Raw genomic sequence first — 21,838 nt, 5'->3', positions numbered from 1 at the left:
GTTTCTTTTTGGTGTTGTGTTCATGTTCACCAGGTTGGCCAAGGATGAAATGGGTTGTGACAGACACCAAGTACCTGACTAAACCATCCAAAGAGTGGCAGCCGCACATCCCTACTGCCAACACAGACACCGCCTACATAGAGGTACTCTTTAAAACATTCAATATTTAAGTAGTTTTAGTATTTTATTTTATACATTACAGAATGGTGTCGTTCATATTTAAAGATATAATATTACAACTCTCATAACTCATTAAAATGTCTAAAAACGGCTAGACCTATGCTACTAATTTTGTTGATTGGTGTACTACGATTATTCAAACTTTATTTTGGTCACTGTTTGGTCTGTCTCTGCCATAAGTTCCGGGGCAAAGGGCGTGACGATGGAGGAAAACAAACAGTTAGCCTGTCAGCTGTTTTTCCTTCCCCTGATGTATAAATCGCTGGTAAAAGATCACAATTAATCATTTCCATTTGCTGCCGTTTTTGTGTCTCTTCCACCAAAGTACAAAGCCAGTAAAGAGGGAACAGTGATGGGAGTTGCCGTATCCAAGATCTCCATGTTGACCCACTGTCAAGCCCTGACCCAGGCCTGTAACTACTGTGAAGGTGAGAGCTCAGCACGTAATCCAAAATAATATCTCCTGCTGGAACTCTGTCTTACTCTTGTCTGTCTGAGAGTGAGATGCTGGAGCAGATATAATCTAAGCCTTAACACTCCTTTTTACAACAGTTGTCAGCTCTTGAATGCATCTGCAGGATGTTTTATCAGCAGCTCGTCTTTGCTCCTGCTCAGAGAGAATCAGTCAGAAACACATGGCATGAAAAGCTGGGATAAGACTATGATTAGGATTATTTGGCTCGTGATTGTACATTTCTTTGCTGATGTTTCTTTGTGTTTTCTGTCTCAGGGGAGACACTGGTCAACGTGTTGGACTGCAAGAAGGATATGGGCTTGTGGCATGGCGTCTTAACGGTGAGACTGAATACAAGAGTTTGTGCAATTGTATTGTTTATCAATACCAGCTGATCAGCTTTAACTTCCTAGCATATTGACAACATGTGTTTATTTTTTCTTGCAGAGTGTCATGAACAGAATCCACACCATCTCAGTGCCATATGCTGTCATGAAAGCCTGTCCTATGTCGTGGGTGCAGAGGGTCCACATTCACAAAGGTTCAGCTTATATCCATTCTTACTTTTATAGTACAGATGCTTTGAATAATAGTTCTCCATTAACATCCATCAAAATGCAGGCCTTTTGCAGCTCTCAGAAGTTTTTTTTGCATCTTGGAGAACTTGTGTCTTCTGTGAATTTAGGCCGTTTCTAACCCATAATTAATTTAGAGACACTACTCATGTGAGAATTCAGATGTCTGAATCAGTTGGAGTGGACAATAAATGGGTTTTTACTCTGCCAGCTTTCTAATACAAAGTCTCTGGTAATAGAGCAGGTCATTGTCTGGAGATTTCACAGTGTCGGGGCGTGTTGATGATATTACTGTCATGTGACTGGCCTGAAACCAGATGACTGACTGTCCGACTCATCCAGTTTCTCTCAGAAATCAGAAATTAGCTCCAGCCAAGAATAGAAATCTGTACTGACCAAGATAATTGCAATAAAACGTATATGTAATATGTCCTCTGTACCCTTTCATAGCACGTGTGGCCTTGGTGAAGTGCCGGGACCTCCACTGGGCTATGATGGCCCACAAGGACCAGAGAGACACCAACTTGTCTTCTATACGTATGCTTATTGTGGCTGATGGAGCAAACCCATGTACGTCACTTCTCCTGCTCAAATACCACACCTTTTAAAATAAAAAAAAACTACTATCGACACTCATTTTATTTAAATTGTGGATTTTGATTGTTTCTTCCCTGTTTTGATAAGATGTTTATTTATTTTTTGTTACCAGGGTCTGTGTCGTCATGTGATGCCTTCCTAAATGTGTTCCAGTCTCACGGTCTGAAACCTGAGGTCATTTGTCCATGTGCCACTTCTCCTGAGGCCTTAACTGTGGCCATACGCAGGTACCCTACATCTTTTCACTAATGTGCTGCTTGTACACGCCTGCTGATATCAAAACTTGTATATTTTTACCTGTAAACAACAGGAGTTACTCTGCACATTACATTAACCACAACATGTCCCTTGAAGGTGTTAAGACTGGGTTTAAACCAGCTGCACATTGTGACTCAGACTTGTTTTGTGCATCATTATTCAACAATATGTCTGGCTTGCTCACATCTGTTTAAAGTTCTATTATCTTCATATGTTTAGTAACTGCAGGAATCTGTACAATATCTTTTTAGGGCTTGTAAGAATCGTTTTAGTTAAATATAAATCCAAAATTGAAGGTATACACCATATCAAAATGACACAAAGTAGGGACCAAAAATTATTACAATAAGAAGATCTATACAATTAAAATAATGTTTATTAAACATACATTTTTCTGCCTTCCCTCCAGGCCTGGTGCACGAGGAGCTCCACTGCCAGCAAGAGCCATCCTGTCCATGGGCGGGCTGAGCCACAGTGTGATCAGGGTGAACACAGAGGACAAAAACTCTGCTCTCACTGTTCAGGATGTGGGCCACATTATGCCTGGAGGTTAGCAACTGCAGTTGGTTTTAATTGGCACTACCTCAGTGCAGTAGCTGCCACATTTATTGTGCGGTAGTTTATCAGAATGCAGGTTGCTAAACACATTTTGTGCGTTTCAGCTCTGATGTGCATTGTGAAACCGGACGGGCCTACACAGCTTTGCAAGACGGATGAAATAGGAGAGATTGTGATCAACTCTCGGGCCGGAGGCACCATGTACTATGGCCTGCCTGGTGTCACCAAGAACACGTTTGAGGTATGTCAAAGTAAAATATCATGTATCATCAACTGTCTGTATGACTCATTCCACATCTGTTCTTTATATACTGAGCACAAGGTACAATTTACCGACTCAGCACCCCTGAGGCGGTTTTGGGTTACTATGGCAGTTGTTTATATGTATGTTTGTAATTTTATCACCAAAGCATCACAGACGTGAAAGTTACAGTCATAAAATCCTTAGGGTGTGTATTTGGTATTTGGTGGCTGCTGAAAGCCACATTTCTTGTATCTGACCTTGGGCTCCATTTTTAGCTCAAACATATCCCTCCTCAAAGTTATTTAACATTTGAGAATAAACTTCCTGTTACTCGGTCCATGTTTATGCGGCCACTTGTCAGATGTGTGCTGGCATCAGCTCCACTTCCCCTCATCAATGCCAAGAATGTGCTCGTTTAGAAAATGGATGGATGAGAAAGAAGCACTGATTTAAATGATCCACTAGGTGGCGCCAGAGGTCTGCCATTGTATTTAGTCTCTCACATAAGACTGTTCACACATCCTCACAGTTATTCGCCCAAACCCGTTAATGTGTTTTCATTCTGTGCCTTTTTTCTATTTTAATTTACTGTTGACAATAAACTTAACTGTATTATGTCACTGTTCTTTTAATACTTTTAATATCAAGGTGGATTTGACTATACTGTACATGTTGGAATCCAGTGTCTGATCTCAATGCTAATCTGCAGGTGATCCCCGTCAACCAAGCTGGAGCACCAATTGGAGAAATTCCCTTCAGTCGAACGGGTCTGCTGGGATTTGTAGGACCGGTAAGCATGCACGAAAAAATAACGAGTCAGTAAGGAGAATGACGTTGGGGAGACTTGTATATCCTTGCTGAGGTAAATGTGTGTGCTCCACAGGGCAGTCTGGTCTTTGTTGTGGGGAAGATTGATGGGCTGCTGATGGTGAGCGGGCGACGTCACAACGCAGATGACCTGGTGGCCACCGCGCTCGCTGTGGAACCTGTCAAAACAGTTTACAGGGGGAGGTGAGACACTGACTGCTCCCTGTGTGTGTCTGTGTGTGTCTGTGTGTGCAATAACACCTCACAAGAGTGTGCACATGGACGCACAGGTCACACTGAACATTCCAGCAATAAATGTACCCATGATTATCTGGAGTATTTTATTGGTAAAGTAAAAAGAATAGCTCCAGTATTAACCCTCAAGCTGAAAAATCCATTGATAGAATATCTGCAGGTCTTTGAATTAGTCACCTCAGGAAAAGACCATTGAAAGTATTTAATTAAACGTATTCAGAAAAGTATTTTTGTTACTTCCATAGAAATTAACATAAGTTGTACATTTCTATAAGAAGCTAATTAACTCATAAGTAGCCAGTTTGAGCAAAAATTGCGAATCCCTCTGGCTGCTTAATCAGTTAATTCCATCACTAGGAATGATTGTTATTTGCAGCTTTAGAGTACCAACAACAAGACACACACACACACACACACACACACACACACACACACGTCAGCCCAGTATTGTATATGATTGTATTTGTTGGCCTTATCGTTTTTTATCATTATCACAATTTTACAGGTATCTTTCTGAAAAATGTATTTAATTGCATTCTAAAAAGTCTGATTTGGTGAATAGTGCAGAAATGTTGCTTCCGCACCGTGCCTCCTCTCTCTGTGTGGAAGATTATAGAGTTTGTGTTTGTGCTCACTCCCGTTCAGGATCGCCGTGTTCTCAGTGACAGTGTTTTATGATGAGAGGATCGTGATTGTGGCAGAGCAGAGGCCTGATGCCAGCGAGGAGGACAGCTTCCAGTGGATGAGTCGAGTACTACAGGTAAATCACGTCTCCCTTAAAGACATCACATCACATGTTTGTATATTCTATGATATTGTTTTGGACAGAATTTTGATGTAATCCCTGAAATCATGTCATAACTCATACACCAATAGGTGTTCTTCCTCCCTTATATGTCTTTAGTTAAGTTTGGAAGTCCTAATGGATGAAATAAAAGTCTTGTTCCTAGTGAAGTTCACAAACACCCAACATAATGTAACATGAAACACGATGTGATTCATATTCCCTGCACAGGCAATCGACAGCATCCACCAGGTCGGCCTGTACTGCCTCGCCCTCGTTCCAGCCAACACCCTTCCCAAAACGCCGCTTGGAGGAATCCACATCTGTGAAACCAAGCAAAACTTTTTGGAGGGAAACTTGCACCCGTGTAATATCCTCATGTGCCCACACACTTGTGTTACCAATCTGCCCAAACCACGGCAGAAACAGCCAGGTAGGCCACCTCAGAATATATCTATTAGTGTTCACTATAGAAATTGCAACAAGGAAAGAGTATCAGATATTTTCACATCGTGTGACTTGTTTAATTGAATCCATTCATCATACAGTTAATCTGTCAAATCCGGGTAGATTTTGTTTCTATTTAGCTTCTATTATTCAAGAATTTAACCCTGATTGTTTCTGGTTTGTTCAGTGGATGTTGGTCCAGCTTCTATGCTGGTGGGCAACCTGGTGGCAGGGAAACGTATAGCCCAGGCTACAGGCAGAGAGCTGGGTGTGGTGGAGGACCAGGATCTGATCCGAAAGGTACTGAACCCCAACCAACACACGGACACTAGAGCACTGATCAGACTCTTAGCTCTTAGTAGTGGAAGTAGCTTCTTTCAGGCTTATGTCACGAGCATGGACCAACAGCTCAAGAATTGTTACTATCTAAAATGATGTACGTCTATGACTCTCACATTAACATCTGGACAGTGAGAGAAATTTGTATGAACTTTATCTTGTTGCTTTTCTTAGTTACTCTATTTTACTATTTATCTGTTAAACGCAACTAAGAGTGCAAAGATTCAAAGTGATTTCAAACACTATATATTTGTTAGCCTGATAAAACAAGACATTCGATGGCATCGCCTTCGAGTGTATGACATTGTGATTTAAAAAAAAAAAAGTTTTCGGATGTTTAATTGCATAGACAATTAACTATTAAATAAACTAAAATAATCAAGAACTTTATGAATTATGAAACGATAATTAGTTTCAGCTGCTCGCTATATGGAAACATAAACCTGTTGAATTTAAGCTCATGCTTAAAATGGAAATACTGATCTGTCTTCTCCTAAATCTCTGTTGTTCTGCCTTTACTTCGCTTGGGTTGGGCTTTAGCTCAGTATGTGGCCCACCATGATGGTAAGGCTCTAGTCTGCGTGCCCCCCCCCCCCCCTCCCTCCCTCCCCACTTGTCTTTGCTTCCGCTGCTTTTGTCGGTCAGATGTGCTTCTGCAGCCGTGACGGCACTGACGGCCAGCAGCTACAGTTTTGGCCCCACGCAAAGAGACGACTGTCCAGGCAGACTCCCGGCTTGGCCAGCAGGGGTCCACACACCTAGATAAATAAAATACTGTTAATGAAAACAAGGCAGTAAATTACATTCTCCGTTTTGAAATGACTCAAAACCAACTCTCTCTCTGACATCACCTTTTTAAAGTGGGAGTTTGTCCAGCTTTGTCAAACCAAAGGCTCAACAGTAAATTTTGTGAAATCTCGAGTTAAGATTTATTTTGCTTTAAGGAGTTCAGACTTTTAGTAAACAATTATAAAACTATAAAAGCATATGTGATCAATGAAAAGAATGTGATCCTATGATGTAAAGTGATCCATTACGATGGTATCTTAAGTATTAACTAGGAACATTTTGGTGTGCACCTCTGCTCGCTGTGTTCACTGTGATGTTCCCATGTGTAGCATGGCTTGATGAGTGGTCGGGGCAGCCAGTCTGCATGACGTCTCCTGATTCAACGTCGACCAGAGCACGACCTATTCGACTGAGACCCCCTTCAGACCTGCTATTAGCATCCGTTATGTGATCCGATCCCAAGTGGTCGGCTCTAAGCACAGGTTCTGAGATGTGATCATGTAGACCACATTCTGAGGTGCTCTGCGATCCCTGTGGCCACATTATTTTCGCCGTGTGGGTGCAAATGTGCCCTTGAAGGACGGTCTACTCAGCTGGTGTCCTCTCACTCACTAGAGTTTCACACTGAATCAAAAGTATTTTTACACTTCTGAGTGACCATACATTGATTTGTTATTTGGCGTAATCCCAGTATCAACACTAACCTCCACAAAATAGTTATTTTAAGTAGGTAAAATCATCTTTCACCCGCTCGCACTGACACACACACAAACACAGTAACATCAGACACATCTCTAAACTCAGACTGGGTAAAAAACAACATTGTTTTTCGCGAACACAAATTATATGCTTTTTCGCATGTACAGCTGGGAAGTGAAATCCAATCAGTAGCGGCCACAGGGGGCACATTCAGGACTCGTTTTCATACCAAGTGTGAACCGACAAACTAAGAACTGACCACTTGTGATCAGCTCTCTCTGGACGGATGTTAAAATCAGGACTGAACAGGGCCTGATTAGTCCCTAATGTCCACATTCCCTGTGATCTTTAGGACTTATTTTTTTCCTGCTTTGTCCGTTGCACTCACTAGTTTTAACACTCCTGATTGAGATATGTTATCGCTGTGCTATTATGTATTTTAGAGTAAAAATAGTAAGAGATTTATTCCGTTGAAGCCACTTTGCTGAAGACATAGTTCCATTGAGACGTTAATGGTTTGTGGAAACTGTTTCAAAGCTTTTCAAAGTTGTCATGACCCTTTGGTCTGAAAGGCCCTTAGCTTGTTAGTTTTGACAGCGGGTCCAATTTGCCTCCATCAGATGCAGATGGACCCAGCATGACCTCACACTTGGCAAAAAATATTCTCTGGATGCTCAGATTCTCCTGTTGTGTGCTTGTGTGTCTGCGTGTGAGGTCGAGAGCGTCACAGTAGACCCAATCTTAGATGCCCTTTGAAATGTTCTTTCCTGTTCTTCACATTGTCTGTTTGAAAGCAATACATTTATATATGTCGTCGAGAGGAAGTTGCTACCTGACTGTTTTCAGGCCGGCTTTCGTGTGTTTCTATCTTCTGATCGTTGTGCCTCGGCACCGGCAACAGCCAGTGGTCGGAGGCAGTCTTTTTTAATGTATTATTATTTGCCTCGTGATTTTAAATGTGCAATAAATATGTTAATTAAATTGACCCTTAATGTTAATGTGCTGACATATATGACAAATTCCTTTCTGTGCTTCTTCAGCACCAGTTTTTGTCTGAAGCTCTGCAGTGGAGAGCCCAGACCGACCCAGACCACGTCCTGTATGTGCTGCTTAATGCCAAGGTAGATTAAACACACACACACGCACAAACACACGCACCCCCACACACATACATTTTTTAAACTGGAAATGGTGCCATATCACTGATGGTAATCCATTTTGTTTGTTTTACATGCAGCTGAACTTCCTTTGTTTTTGCTCTAGGGGGTGGCAGTGTGCACAGCCACTTGTTCTCAGCTTCACAAGCGAGCAGAAAAAATCACAGCCGCCATAATGGAGAGAGGAGGCCTCAACACAGGAGACAATGTGGTGCTGCTTTATCCCCCAGGTGAACAAACACTCACTGCTCATCTGTATAGACAGCCATCTTCCTAATTTGTCCATTTATCATACAGTGAAGAAGCACAGCAGGATAAGAGTTCATGCGTTTCCTCTCCATCTCTTACGTCTACAGGCATTGACCTGATAGCTGCCTTCTATGGCTGTCTCTATGCGGGGGTCATCCCCGTGACAGTGAGGCCGCCTCACCCACAGAATCTGGCTGCTACTCTCCCCACCGTCCGCATGATCATCGACGTGAGTACACCATCTGACAAGTATTTAATCATCAGCATCGTCTATTTCAAAGCATTACAAGAACATAATAGAATAAGTAGTGGCAATTTATTTAGGTATAGCAAGTAATATTATGTTTATTCCATCTTAGACGGCCATTAAAAAGATCATTGCACCAAAAGCACAAGGCAAACATATCAATTCTAACTATGTTAAATATAATAATAACTATATTATTTAAGCAGAACTTGTTTCTTGTAATTTTGCTGAATTGATTTTTCATAAAACATCAATGAACCAAACAAAACTTAATAAAATATTTTGAAATTGTATTGCTATCAAGTATAAAAAGTTTTTATACTTTTATACTATTGAGGTATAGGATTAATGTTTTTATTAAAAACATTAATCCTATACCTCAAAAGGAAAATGAACCATACTTTTTTTATGCACTCCACTGAACTGTTATTAATTTTGAAGTGCGCATAAGCAAGAAACTGACTCCCACCCCGACTCAGTAAAGACCTTCAACTGTTGACCCCATCAGTGATTTCCATGGGGGGAAGCCAATAAAATTGAATCGTACCTCAGGGATCAATAAAGTATAACAATAATGAATTGCCTTTTATTCATTTCTCAAATGGAGGATTTAGTTTTTGTTCTCACACAATGCTAAATGACTTGTGTGTGTGTGTGTGTGTGTGTGTGTGTGTGTGTGTGTGTGTGTGTGTGTGTGTGTGTGTGTGTGTGTGTGTGTGTGTGTGTGTGTGTGTGTGTGTGTGTGTGTGTGTGTGTGTGTGTGTGTGTTTGCTTGTTTGCTTGTTTTTTTTTTTTACAGGTGAGCAAAGCAGCCTGCATCCTCACCACTCAGCCTCTCATGAGGATCCTCAGGTCCAGGGAGGCTGCTGCCAGCGTCAACATCAAGACGTGGCCAACCATCATTGATACAGGTTCCAGGCTCAAACCAATTGTTATCAGCATGATGTTGTGTATTTTACTGTCACAATGATTTAGTACAATAACTGAGCTTTTGGCCACAAGGTGTCCTGTTTGCTTTGTGATTCACTTTGTCAGAAGAACCTCCTGTAGAAGCGTCTATATATATATATATATATATATAGTGTGTTGCTTTTTAAATATGCAGTTAAATAGCACATTTACATTGGAATTCAAACCTCCACCCACTCAAAAAAACAAACTGTAATGAATTAGCATATGGTAAAAAGGAACACTCACTGCAAGACAGTGAAAGTGTGTCATTTATTTTCTCTAATAATGAAACCTGCTTCTTTCTCCTCCCAGATGATCTCCCCAGGAAGCGGCCTCCACACATTTATAAACCTCCCACAGCGGAGATGCTGGCCTACCTGGATTTCAGTGTGTCCACCACAGGCATGCTGACTGGAGTCAAGGTAAATTACGTTGTTATCAGGCAAAACAGGGCGTAAATCAGTTCAGCCTGATTGATCTTAAAGGATTGTCTCACGTTAATCTGCTGAAGGGTGTTAGTTTTTCTTCGATAACCTTATGTGCGTTATTACTATATTACTTTTGTGTGATAGGAGCATTTGAAGCCTCCAGCTTAGGGTTAGGGTTAGGGTTAGTCACTACATGTGAATGAAGAATGTAAAAACCTTTGAGATTGAGTCTGATTCCATATCCACAGATTTAGATTTTTCAATGAGTTAGGAGGAGATGTCATTTCAATAATGTTTAATTTAGTAATGAAACTCTTTGTTGAAAAGAAAACATATCAAGAGGATTTATTTTATGTAATAAAAATATTATATTCAAAACATTTTGGGACAAATTGATTATTTTTAGGCAAAAATTCCTGTAGTAAATCTACATTGTTGAATATGATTCAGAAAGGGGAGCGATGTAGTCGTCGAGTCTAGACGCCAAAGTTGTCTGACGTAAATGTGTTCAGCTTTACTGAAGGTGGTAAATTTTTTTATCAAAAACACAGTTGTAGGACAGCTGATGTTGGACACATAATTGATTTTTACTTTAATTAAGCAGGTTGAGTGGATGCTTGTTAAAATTTGTTAATACTCGTCAGAAATACCTCAGATATGACATGAATAATAACTTATTATAGGAAAATAGTAGTAACAGTATTTGCATATATGACAATAGTATTTTTTAAAGAGTGTATATCCCTGTCTCGTCAGATGTCCCATGCTGCAGTCAGTACTCTGTGCCGCTCCATTAAGCTGCAGTGTGAGCTCTACTCCTCACGACAAATCGCAATCTGTCTGGACCCGTACTGCGGCCTGGGCTTCGTCCTATGGTGCCTCTCCAGGTAAAAGATACACATACACGGAATCAATATCGTATTTAACGTAGCTGTAACCTGTGCATGTGGCAGAGCTGCTATTGTAAATGTGTTTTTTTTGGTCCAGTATTTACTCAGGTCACCAGTCCATCCTTATCCCTCCCCTGGAGCTAGAGAGCTCACTGCCTCTGTGGCTGAGCACGCTCAGTCAGTACAAGATCAGAGACACATTCTGCTCCTACTCTGTCATGGAGCTGTGCACCAAAGGCCTCGGCACTCAGACAGAGATGTTGAAGGTCAGAATCACACACACACACACACACACACAGGCACCATGGTGTTCCCCTTTAATGTTATCGCTGTGTGATTTTTGTCTTTACACCAATACAGTCTAAAGTTGACTGATAAACAGCTGTTTAATCATTTAAATCCTTTATATCACTGATATATTTTGTACTTTTGAAATGGACTGTAAGTGTTACATTAATCTGCTTGTTATGATTCTATGCATCTTAATATCTTTGCTCATCCTGTTGTTGTCATTCATAAAAATGTTCCCTAATTCTGAGTGTGAATTACCCCACGTCTCCAGGCGCGGGGTCTGAATCTGTCGTGCGTGCGGAGCTGCGTGGTGATAGCGGAGGAGCGGCCCCGTCTCACTCTCACTCAGGCCTTCTCCAAGCTCTTCAAGGACCTCGGCCTGTCGTCACGCGCCGTCAGCACCGCTTTCGGCTCCAGGGTGAACTTAGCCATCTGCCTACAGGTTGGTTTCATACAGAAACACAGAGTTCATCGTCGTATGAGTTCACACTTACACCTAAAGGTTTCCTAATTGATGTCATTGTTCGGTTCTCTTCATTGTATTATTTTTTGTTGAGCTTATAATCACCTCAGCAGAAGAGGTTATGGTTTTACCGTTCGTATGTTTGTAAGCGAAACATGAACTGATCCAGGAATTTGTTAAGTCTTTTTAATATTGCAAGATTTTCACTGAAATTATTCATGGATCTTGATTTTTTTTATAAATCAGGCACATTTAGTTAACTTGTATCTATGAGTGTAGGGAATCTGATGCAGCTTTCTTGAATTAAAGGGGACTGTTGGGCCTTGGCGATGGTATGCCCTCAACTGAGTACCTTTCCAGTTTGATACTATTTTGGCAATATTTCAGTGCTAGAAAGCCGGTAAACTGGACTTGGTTGAGAAACTCAACCATGACTTGGAGGACTGAGACTCTTCACAGACCTACTCCAACCTTTTCTCTTGATGACGACAGAAAAATGTGCTGTACACTTTTCCCGATGTTTATTTCCCTCTCTGTGTCGTCAGGGCACTGCGGGACCAGACCCCTCCACCGTCTATGTTGACATGAAGTCTCTGCGTCACGACAGGTAAGACTGGAGACCAGTGTCACCAGTACAAAGCAGCCAACACATCACCACATGTTATGAAATAATGGAAACAAACGTGATGGTTCAGTCCAATCAGACAGAATAAATACACAGGCCATCTTTTGTCCGTGTCTCTCAGGGTGAGACTGGTGGAGCGAGGAGCGCCACAGAGTATTCCACTCATGGAGTCTGGCACTGTGAGTATTGATTTTGGACCAGTGAAACTCGTTTTTGCGGTGGTCACACTGGCCACAGACCCACAGAGGTAACATAAGTGTAATAACCATAAAGCTAAAGCTTCCTCTTATGCTCTACAAGATCCTGCCGGGAGTGAGGGTCATCATCGTCAACCCAGAGACCAGAGGCCCGCTGGGAGATTCACATCTTGGGGAGGTGAGAGGGCAGAGAGGATAATGGGCTAATGTTATCTGAATGTTTCCCCTGTGTAATGTTTACTCTTCAGATTCTGCAGCAAAATGACCATGAGTATTTTGATGGTTTCAATCTCAGCAATTAATTTGACTTTTTTTTAAACTTATTTTTATCAAATGTGGTTTTTGTATCAGTTGAATTAGTTGGCTCACATTTGATCAAACACAGAAATACTCCAACCTCTCTGCCTCTGTTTAGATCTGGGTGAACAGTCCTCATAGCGCCAGCGGCTACTACACCATCTACGGGGAGGAGAGCCTGCAGGCTGATCACTTCAACACCAAGCTCAGCTTCGGGGAGCCCCAGACTCTGTGGGCCAGGACGGGCTACCTGGGCTTCATCAAGAGGACGGAGCTGCTGGATGCAAGTGGAGGTGAGAGGAGGACATCTGATAAAAGTTACTACCAATCCAGTGTAGTAGTATCAGTAAAGTACCAAAACAGCAACCCATTGATAAAAGCATGGATTGCAGTTACGTAGCGATTTTAAATATCCACTCAAATAACACACACAGCGCTGATATACAGCATCAAGCACTATTACTCACACATCACATTCACACACTGACGGAGCAGCCATCAGAAGCAGTTTAGGGTTCAGGGTCTGAGGACTCTTCCACAGTCGGACTGGTGGAGGTGGGAGTCTAACCATTGACCCTCAGCAGCTTTGATTTGCAACAATATCTACAGTGGCAAAATATAATCATGAATATTTAAGCCATAGATACGAGGGTGTTAATAATATGGCAATCCTATGCAAGTAGATATGTGTATCCTAACTCTCAGTACAGAGTTCCAATGGGGTGTTAAAAAGTTTAAACTTCAATAATCAGAATTTTCGGCCTTTAAAAGTCATGTATGTTAAGATATTACATAATAATAGGGTTATTGTAAGTAATTCTGGGACTCTAAGATTCCTTCATATCTTTAATGTCATTCATTATTCTCTTCAAAAGTTACATTTTAATTTGCTGAAATCTGCAGAAACCTTGCAGCGTATATTGTCATATCACCCAAGTCCATAACTGTGAGTCATGAAATCCTTTTTTTTTCCTTTTCTGCATCAGATCGTCATGATGCCTTGTTCGTGGTGGGCTCTCTTGATGAAACGTTGGAGCTGAGGGGATTGCGTTATCACCCCATCGACATTGAGACGTCTGTGTCCAGGGCCCACCGCAGCATCGCAGAGAGGTGAGGGGCGACCTGTTTCTTTTAAACATGTCTTTGTACACTTGTATATTTACTGAAAAATACTTGAACTAGAAGGAAACTAAATTCAATCTCCCCCCCGCTCCTCAGTGCTGTGTTTACATGGACCAACTTGCTGGTTGTGGTGGCGGAGCTGAGCGGCTCGGAGCAGGAGGCCCTGGACCTGGTGCCTCTCGTCACCAACGTGGTGCTGGAGGAGCACCACCTCATTGTTGGGGTGGTGGTCATCGTGGACCCCGGCGTGATCCCCATCAACTCCAGGGGAGAGAAGCAGAGGATGCACCTGCGGGACTCGTTCCTGGCCGACCAACTGGACCCCATCTACGTGGCCTACAACATGTGAACACCCTTCACCCACCGATGCAGAAAACTGAGCCAAGCTCCAAGGACAGACGGAAGGGAGAGAGAACCGGGGGTGCGTTCAGTAGCAGCCTGGATGTCAAACCACAGACACGCGTTCAAAACACCAAACAATGTGGGGATGAGAGCACAGTACCAGCACTGTAACGAGATCGTGCTTCCCTCTCTGAAACTGTTCCTTCTTTGCTTCCACCTGCTCGATCGCTGCAGTCCAGGTTCACTGAGAGTCTTTCTCCTCTTAAAGAGTAGACATATCTGTCAGCTGGAGGAACTTTCATCTTCATCCTCTCTGTGCATCCCACTCCTCCCTCATCGCTCGAATTCATGTTTTTTACAAGACATTTTTAATTAACTTTCATCAAAGAAAGAATGTTACACCCCCTCCCCCCTTCCATTCCTTGGTTTTTAACCTGAAGCAGTCATCCCTGTGTGTTTTAATTTTTTTAGTCCCCGCTGTGTTCTGAAGGGCAGGAAGGTGGAACTGGAACTGCTGAGAGGAGCTGGAACTTTCCCCTCTTGCACTTTTAAGTCCTTGCACCTCTGAGTCCACTTCCTGTCTCACAAACCTGCCTCAAGAGGACACCCCCCACTACAAGAGCAAATCCACATCAGTATTAACAAGTGCCACCAGCGAGTGCAGCCCACATGTTACCTTCCCATTACCAGGTGCACCGTGGCTCTCACCTCCCATCGTATACTGTGTTTGTCAGCGTTCACACAAAAGGTCCAAAAACACACTTGAATCATTTTGTTAGTGCGGGAAAAGAAAGTCTCTTCATAAACCTACAAATCTGGATAGTAAGGATAAAATGTATTCTTCATTTTCAGTTTAAGTAGGAGTTGATCCATTAGACAGTTCTGTGATAGTGCTAAAGAATAATATTTCTGAAATATAACAGGAGAAGAGTCACTTTGCAGTGCTGGGGTTTAGGTTGAAATAGTCACAGAGCAGTAGATCGGATGGTCAAGTAGCCTCATGGGTTAGCATCACACATGAGGCAATGCACTGGGCTTCTGATCTGCTGAAAAAGAAATAAATACCCAGATCTTTGAAACACCGTGAAGGTCTTTTAAAAACACTTGCTGCCGTTCACAGGTTATTTCCTGGCTTCTCAAAGACTCTTCCGAACAGGGGATGAATAAATACATCGTCTGTTCCTCAGTGAAGAACATCTTTAACCCCTTTCCCGAGCCGCAGTTCATCAATTTATCAGTACAACTGATATTAAAGTCTTTTAGATTGTTTCACATATCGTACAAATTGAACACGGACCTGCATCATTTCTCCATCTGTGTTGGGAGATAGTTAGCTTGTTTTGATAATTTACCATCGTCTAGTTTGAACTGTGATCAGTGATCTGTTAGCTTTGAGTCTGTGCTTAGTTTTCCCATCTCAAAGCAAACAACATTTTTTTTATTTAATGCTGTCGTCACCGTCGATGAAGTAAATGTGGATCATCAGAAGGCAAGTCAGGGCCTTTTTTTATTGCACCATTGTGACATTCTCAAAATCCATATTGATCAAATAGGATCTGGAGAATGAGGAAGTTCCTCTGCCTTACTACACCTGTGGATCTCCAGTTCTTCTAACATCTGATCTCACATATCTGGCTGTAATGTTAAAACTGCTCCGACGTTTTTAGATATTTTTTTATGGAGGAGTGCTTGAGGGGGTAAGGGGTGTCTCGTTCTTTATTAATTTGTGTGTCATGCCTTTCTCATTTCATCATTTAAACCAATTCTCTCTGAATGTCTGCAACACAAAAATAAAACGTCAAATCAAACATGAATAGCAAACAGTAAGCAGCTCGTGATTTAAATGGCAGAGTCCTCCTTTAAGAAGGGAGGTCATAATAAATGAGGGTAATAAGGATGTTGTCTGTATACTGTATCTTAGAGGTCAAATACTGTATTACTGGTGTTAATGTGTACATGAAAATGAACTTTGTCCATCGGAACAAAAAAACTTGACTGATCTTTCATACTTGACTGCATTTTTTTATTTAACTGTATCACATTGCAAAAGAGAAAAAAAACGGTTTCCGATTATTTTGGCAGGAACAATGTGCACTTTCCCAATATCATTTTGTGCGTGTGCTTATGTCTGTGTGTGTGTGTGTGCGTACAAGAAGGAATGTGTGTGTGTCCAGTTTAACATTGATATTTAGCTTTTCTGGTGCAACAATGTTTGTTTTTTGTAAGAAAATTATGCCAGAATATTAAACCTTTTTTTTCTTCTTCTTTCTTTTCTTTTTCTTTTTTTATGTCGCCTCCACTGTATTTTTTTTGTTTTGTTCTTTTCATCCAAGATTGGAATTTTAATATATTTTTTAGGGGTTTCATCAACATTTTCCTGATGTAATCTTTTCTTTATAACTGCACAACTTGTGCAAACGGCTGGTTTGGTTTCCGAAGCAGCTTGACACCGTACAGCACATCTGTAAACCACTCTCATTCAGTGACGGACACCGACCACCTGTATGCGAACCAGTATCTGGGACACGTTATATTCATGAATAACAAACTGAAGCTTCTGAGCTACTGTGTGACAATTGCTTTGTTGCTACTGTTTCAATCCAATGAGTTTGAATAAAGTTTTATAATTTCATTTCGCCCTTCAAGCCTTTTCAAATAGACATTGGTGCTATTCAACAAGGGAAAGTTTGACAGGCTTTTTTCCTCCAATGTCATGAAAAACAAGGTTTCTTCCTGGATGCCCTTTTTGTGTGAAAAATAAGTCGTTCTTTTCTTCATGCCAACATCTTCTCACTCACCGCTCAGTTCTAAAACTTTTACCATCACCAGTTTTCATCAGCTCTGAGATTTGATGAAAAATCTCCCAATGGGCAACTGCACGAGGACAATGCAAGTCGACGTTTTTTCCATTCGGATATTTCCTTTTTCCAGTTGTCATGTAGTGAGGAATGGCGTTTGTTTTGAACCTCCGACGTTGTTTCTTAAGCACAAAAATGTAAAATGTACATGTGAGGTAATGAAATTAGGATCTTTCACACAAAAGTCACAAAAACTCAAGGGCCCACAATGTATACCTCAACGACTGTCTGTTCACTATGCATCGTCGAGCTGCAGCAAAGACATTCTGAACTAGTCAATGGTGCGATAACTTGTAACATGTCTTACTTGACAAAAACACTGTCACACTGTCATTGGATGTGTTTTATGTCAAATAAAAAAAGATGCTTTGTCAGAGCTTCTGGTGTTTTTTGTCTTTGTTTTATCTGGAAGCCTCAGGCATCAGCTGCTCCCGCATGAAAGAATAGCAACTTCCCTCCTCCAAGTGTCAGTCTATTTTTATCTCTCTGACAAGAAAGGAAATAAGCTGCTCAATGACATCTTCCTGTCATTTGGAATCATCTACATATTCACATCACAACTTTCACTAGAACCTCTCACTTATTTAAGAAATAATGGACGCCTCCTTACATTAGGATGACAGGAAAGCACATAGCTCAATTCCATTTACAAACAGAACATTTTTGTGTGAAATTGGGACAAATTGCTTGAGTTGGTTTTCTCTCTTCGTACAAAGGTAAATGTTGGAAAATAAATGGAAGTTTCTCACATTTCCAATTAGCCACCCAGTATGCATTTGAAAATTTTAAAATAAAGCTGATGACTGGATAGAAAGAAAACGAATCATCGGTATTCAGACTAGTTGATCATAAGTCCATCTGTCTTCAGGTGGAGGAAAGACCTTCCCAGCAGTCTATTGTTCAGCAGAGATGTTTGATGATGACAAACAGGATGTAACCGAGCAGCGTCGGAGTCGATGTGAACCCAGCAGAGATTGCTCCGGTGTTCAGTCCGCTTGCAGAAGACGCTAATGCTGTCTGACCTGAGCTCAGCCAGTCGGCATACCTGCTGATGCGTGTGTACGCCCCGGGCTTCTGAAGACGTCCACATTTTTTCCCGTGGCTCGACACTCCTACCAGATAAAACCTGTTCTCTGTCTGGCTGTAGCACTGCAGAGGGCCGCCGCTGTCACCCTGGAACCCATGTAAACAGTAACCACGTTGAACTGGGATGAAACCTGCAGCCTGTGTTGAGTTTATATTCACGTGTTGTTATATTCAAGTAGAAGAATCCGCACCTGACAAGCATCAGACGCTCCGCTTTCCAGTCCAGCACAGATCATGTATTCTTGTGATGAGGCCGGGGTACCAGGAGATCTGGTTCCTCCTGTCGAAGAGCTGCACCTCAGCCTCCTGCAGTGTGTTCACCGGATCACCTGCAGGACACACACACCAAAAGAAGAGATTTTAAATTAAATTCATGAGTGCATTAAATGACATGTTGCCAATGAATCTCAAGCCAGAGTCAGGCCCTTTCTATGAGGTGAGGGTTGGACCTGTCTGTGCAGGGGGAGGACTTTCTATTTTGAATGTGTAATAGTTCCTAAAAGCCCTTGAAGTTAACCCAAAAATGAAAATTCCCTCATTCTCTACTCATTATCTACTCACCGATGGAGGGGTGGGTGAAGTGTTTGTGTCCATGAAACACTTTTGGAGTTTCAGGGGTAAACAGCCAAATCCAATACAACTGAAGTAACTGGTGACCGATTCTTCAAACGTATAACACTACACAAGTGTTTTTGTGGACTCAAACACCCACCCCTCCATCGGCATAGTGGTGAGTAGATAATGAGTGAATTTTCATTTTGGGGTGAACTATCCCTTTAACATTTGGTGGCAATTTATATGCGAGAAATACGTGTTCTTGACAAAGACTTCAGGTGTGAAAAACGTGTTTTGTGAGGTCACCGTGACCTTGACCTTTAAACAACAAATATCTCGCTAAGATATCGCATTGACGAGAATGGGACGGACGACCCGACTAACATTTATAAGTGTGTGCAATTCGGTGCAGGTCCAAAAATCGGGATCTGGTGAATTTAAATGTGGTTTCATAAGGGGACTGTTGGGCCTTAGCAGAAGTATTTCTTAACAGTATAACTGTAGACAGCTGTGGATAGTCAGATAGTATCGTAAAGCAATGCTGTAGTGATATGTGATGTCAAAAATCATGCGTGTCACTATTATCCTACAGAATGAATGAGTTTCTAATACCAACCTTTGAATACGGTGCTCCCCCATCCAGGGATGAACCAGTTCCTGAAGTGGAGGTCGTCCTCATGGCTGACATTATGAGGGGTGCAGGCCGGTTGGATGTGCTCATTGAAGATGAGCGGAGAGCTGAGGCGCAGCAGAGCCACGTCGTTGTCCAGCGTACGGGTGTTGAAATCCTCGTGCATTTTGATTCGCTTGATGGAGCGGATCTGAGCATCACTGCCTTGATTGGAGAGCTCGTTGATCCCTGCCACCACACGGAGGTACTTGTTATGGTACCGTCTGGACACAAAAAACAGGAAGAACGAAGATTAGATTGATCACTTTGAGTCTGTGCTTCAAGGTGTTGTGCGCTCTTACCCACTCTCTCTCTCTCTTATATTCGTAACTATATTTTTTAGGGCCCGAGCACTGACAGGCACTGACAGACGTGAGGCCCTATTGAAATTGTAAGGATTATTCTGAGCGTAGTGAATGGGCTTTTTGTGGAGCAACGTGCTCCACAATCTTTTAAAGTCTGAAGTCAATTCGAAAGTGGTTTACGTATTCTAGAGTATTCGGAAATGGCCGTGGCAAAATGGCTCAACAGCGCCACCTGGAACGCAGCCCCTAGGTTTCCACATAACCGATCTTCACGAAAATCGGAAAGGTGTATCATGACGATTCATACAAAAAAGCCTCAAGGTGCATTATGAAAAACGCAACAGTAAGCCCGCCATTTTGGATTTAGTTACCATTTTGGCCATATTCCGCAATTTTACTTTGACATATTTGTCAAGGGCTTTCATCCGATTTTAACTTTTCGTCATACGGGGTGACCGTGGCATGGCGTCAAAGTTTGATTACACGCCATCAAAGCACGAGCTTCTGTATCTCAGACATATTTGGTCCAACTGACCATTTTATAATTTATTTTATTACTTAGTTTTAATATATATATTATTTTATTATTTGTATTTTTTTTTTAATGTTTATTTAATTTAACTCAATTTTTTTATTAAATTTAATTCAATTTTCCAAAACAATGTAACTCGAATATTTGAGTATTATATATGAATATTAACTCGATTTTAAACTTCAATTTAACTCAATTTTCTAAATTAATTTAACTCAGATATTTAATTATTTATGCATTTGTCATTTCATTTTTGCAGACGCTAAACCTAGTCTTCTCCCTTCTTAAATCCACAGAGACTAGCTCCATGTATTTATTGGTTACGCAGCGCTCCCTAGCCGGTGTAACCCTAGCTACTGGTCCAGATTTCCCCTAGGTCTGGTGCCGGTAACAGGTGCATAATCAAAAAATGCTCCTCGTCTTACGTAGAAGAGGATTGAAGAGAAAATAACTTACTGATACAAGATGATTACCCGGCCTTTGGGTTTCTGGATCGTCACAACCTGAAACAGGGCCTATGCCTTACACACATCCATAACACTGTTTCATAATTAAAGCTGTAGCTCTTGGGTTGCAGACACTATGCCCCCCTGATTTCATATCAATTACTATTAAAGATTACAGATTTTATCAATTATATTTCCCTGTAGAATATTCCGCTTATTGTAGTGGTGAGGAAAGAAATCCAATTGTATAAATATAACAAACACAGGACAGAGGCTCAACGTCACATTTGTTTGTAGCCACCCACACACACACATACACGAACATGAACAGGCACGCATACACACATACATATATATAACCATAGATTCCCAGTTGTTGTTTTTAGTTCACCTGATAACTCCAGCAGTGTTGTGAGCTGAACTGCTAAGTAAGTAAAGAAAGCTAAGCGAAATATTTCTTAATAAAGCAGTATTATCTACACTCATTGCTTTTAAAAGCACAGCAAAAACAAATAAGCCAAGGGCGATAGGGAATTACCAATAGGTTCCAATCTGGGCCCCACTTCCTTTGTCTATCAGCGCCCCTCCCCCCCTCTTGTTTTATTTATTGTTGTTCTGGTCTGTATATTATAAGTATTTCTGAGTCTGACTACCTCCTGTATGCAAACATATACTGAGCTACATGTGATAGGTCAGTGCAGGTCAGTGTGTGCAGTACTCACTTGAGGTTGGTGAGGCAGTGTGTGGCAGTGAGCACGTGGAGGCTGTTTAGGATTGTCCCTCCACATTTGTTAACGGGTCAGGATCTGGATGCTGACTATCCAGGGCCTCGCGCCATTACGAGAATCATGGCCCCCCACAATCCGAGACCTAGCCGGGGAAACCAAAAGAGGCTGAAGCCTACAGCCTCACAAGCACAATGACATTTCAAATATCTGTTATGCAGTATTATGAATGAAGTATTAGTCATTTAGCAACAGTGGAAGACGTTATCAGATCCTTAATTAAAAGTATTGCATTGTCTTAGATTTTCCATAACAACTAAATCTGCCTTTATACTTATATCATACACACACACACACACACACACACACACACACACACACAAACACACACATGAACACACACACACAAAATCATT

The 21,838-nt window shown here is 41.6% G+C and overlaps 2 protein-coding genes across 3 annotated transcripts in view; one reads left to right on the top strand and one right to left on the bottom strand.

The window, feature by feature from the left end:
- The window catches only part of dip2ba (disco-interacting protein 2 homolog Ba), a 46,726-nt gene extending 29,247 nt beyond the window's left edge, over positions 1-17,479 (top strand). For both annotated transcript variants that reach the window (XM_053424468.1, XM_053424467.1), the window contains 27 exons: positions 34-143; positions 506-608; positions 911-975; positions 1,082-1,175; positions 1,660-1,779; positions 1,919-2,033; positions 2,474-2,613; positions 2,727-2,863; positions 3,576-3,656; positions 3,750-3,877; positions 4,574-4,688; positions 4,944-5,145; positions 5,347-5,459; positions 8,027-8,107; positions 8,250-8,373; positions 8,500-8,621; positions 9,439-9,550; positions 9,903-10,012; positions 10,775-10,905; positions 11,006-11,174; positions 11,471-11,641; positions 12,208-12,269; positions 12,409-12,466; positions 12,588-12,662; positions 12,900-13,074; positions 13,768-13,891; positions 14,000-17,479. In XM_053424468.1, the coding sequence (XP_053280443.1) occupies positions 34-143; positions 506-608; positions 911-975; positions 1,082-1,175; positions 1,660-1,779; positions 1,919-2,033; positions 2,474-2,613; positions 2,727-2,863; positions 3,576-3,656; positions 3,750-3,877; positions 4,574-4,688; positions 4,944-5,145; positions 5,347-5,459; positions 8,027-8,107; positions 8,250-8,373; positions 8,500-8,621; positions 9,439-9,550; positions 9,903-10,012; positions 10,775-10,905; positions 11,006-11,174; positions 11,471-11,641; positions 12,208-12,269; positions 12,409-12,466; positions 12,588-12,662; positions 12,900-13,074; positions 13,768-13,891; positions 14,000-14,252 (3,290 nt within the window). In that variant the 3' untranslated portion in view covers positions 14,253-17,479. The remainder of the gene's footprint in view (positions 1-33; positions 144-505; positions 609-910; positions 976-1,081; positions 1,176-1,659; positions 1,780-1,918; positions 2,034-2,473; positions 2,614-2,726; positions 2,864-3,575; positions 3,657-3,749; positions 3,878-4,573; positions 4,689-4,943; positions 5,146-5,346; positions 5,460-8,026; positions 8,108-8,249; positions 8,374-8,499; positions 8,622-9,438; positions 9,551-9,902; positions 10,013-10,774; positions 10,906-11,005; positions 11,175-11,470; positions 11,642-12,207; positions 12,270-12,408; positions 12,467-12,587; positions 12,663-12,899; positions 13,075-13,767; positions 13,892-13,999) is intronic.
- Positions 17,480-18,003: 524 nt separating this feature from the next.
- Positions 18,004-20,183, bottom strand: LOC128442004 (acrosin). The gene is given in 5 exon segments (XM_053424154.1): positions 18,004-18,371; positions 18,374-18,431; positions 18,433-18,518; positions 19,361-19,638; positions 20,176-20,183. Coding segments are annotated over 5 exon segments (798 nt in total).
- Between the last annotated feature and the right edge of the window lie 1,655 nt (positions 20,184-21,838).

The sequence above is a fragment of the Pleuronectes platessa genome, chromosome 6 (genome assembly GCF_947347685.1).
Source record: "Pleuronectes platessa chromosome 6, fPlePla1.1, whole genome shotgun sequence".
Lineage (NCBI taxonomy): Eukaryota > Metazoa > Chordata > Actinopteri > Pleuronectiformes > Pleuronectidae > Pleuronectes > Pleuronectes platessa.
Note: the sequence above shows the minus strand (reverse complement) of the source record. Positions and strands in the feature narration are given on the sequence as shown.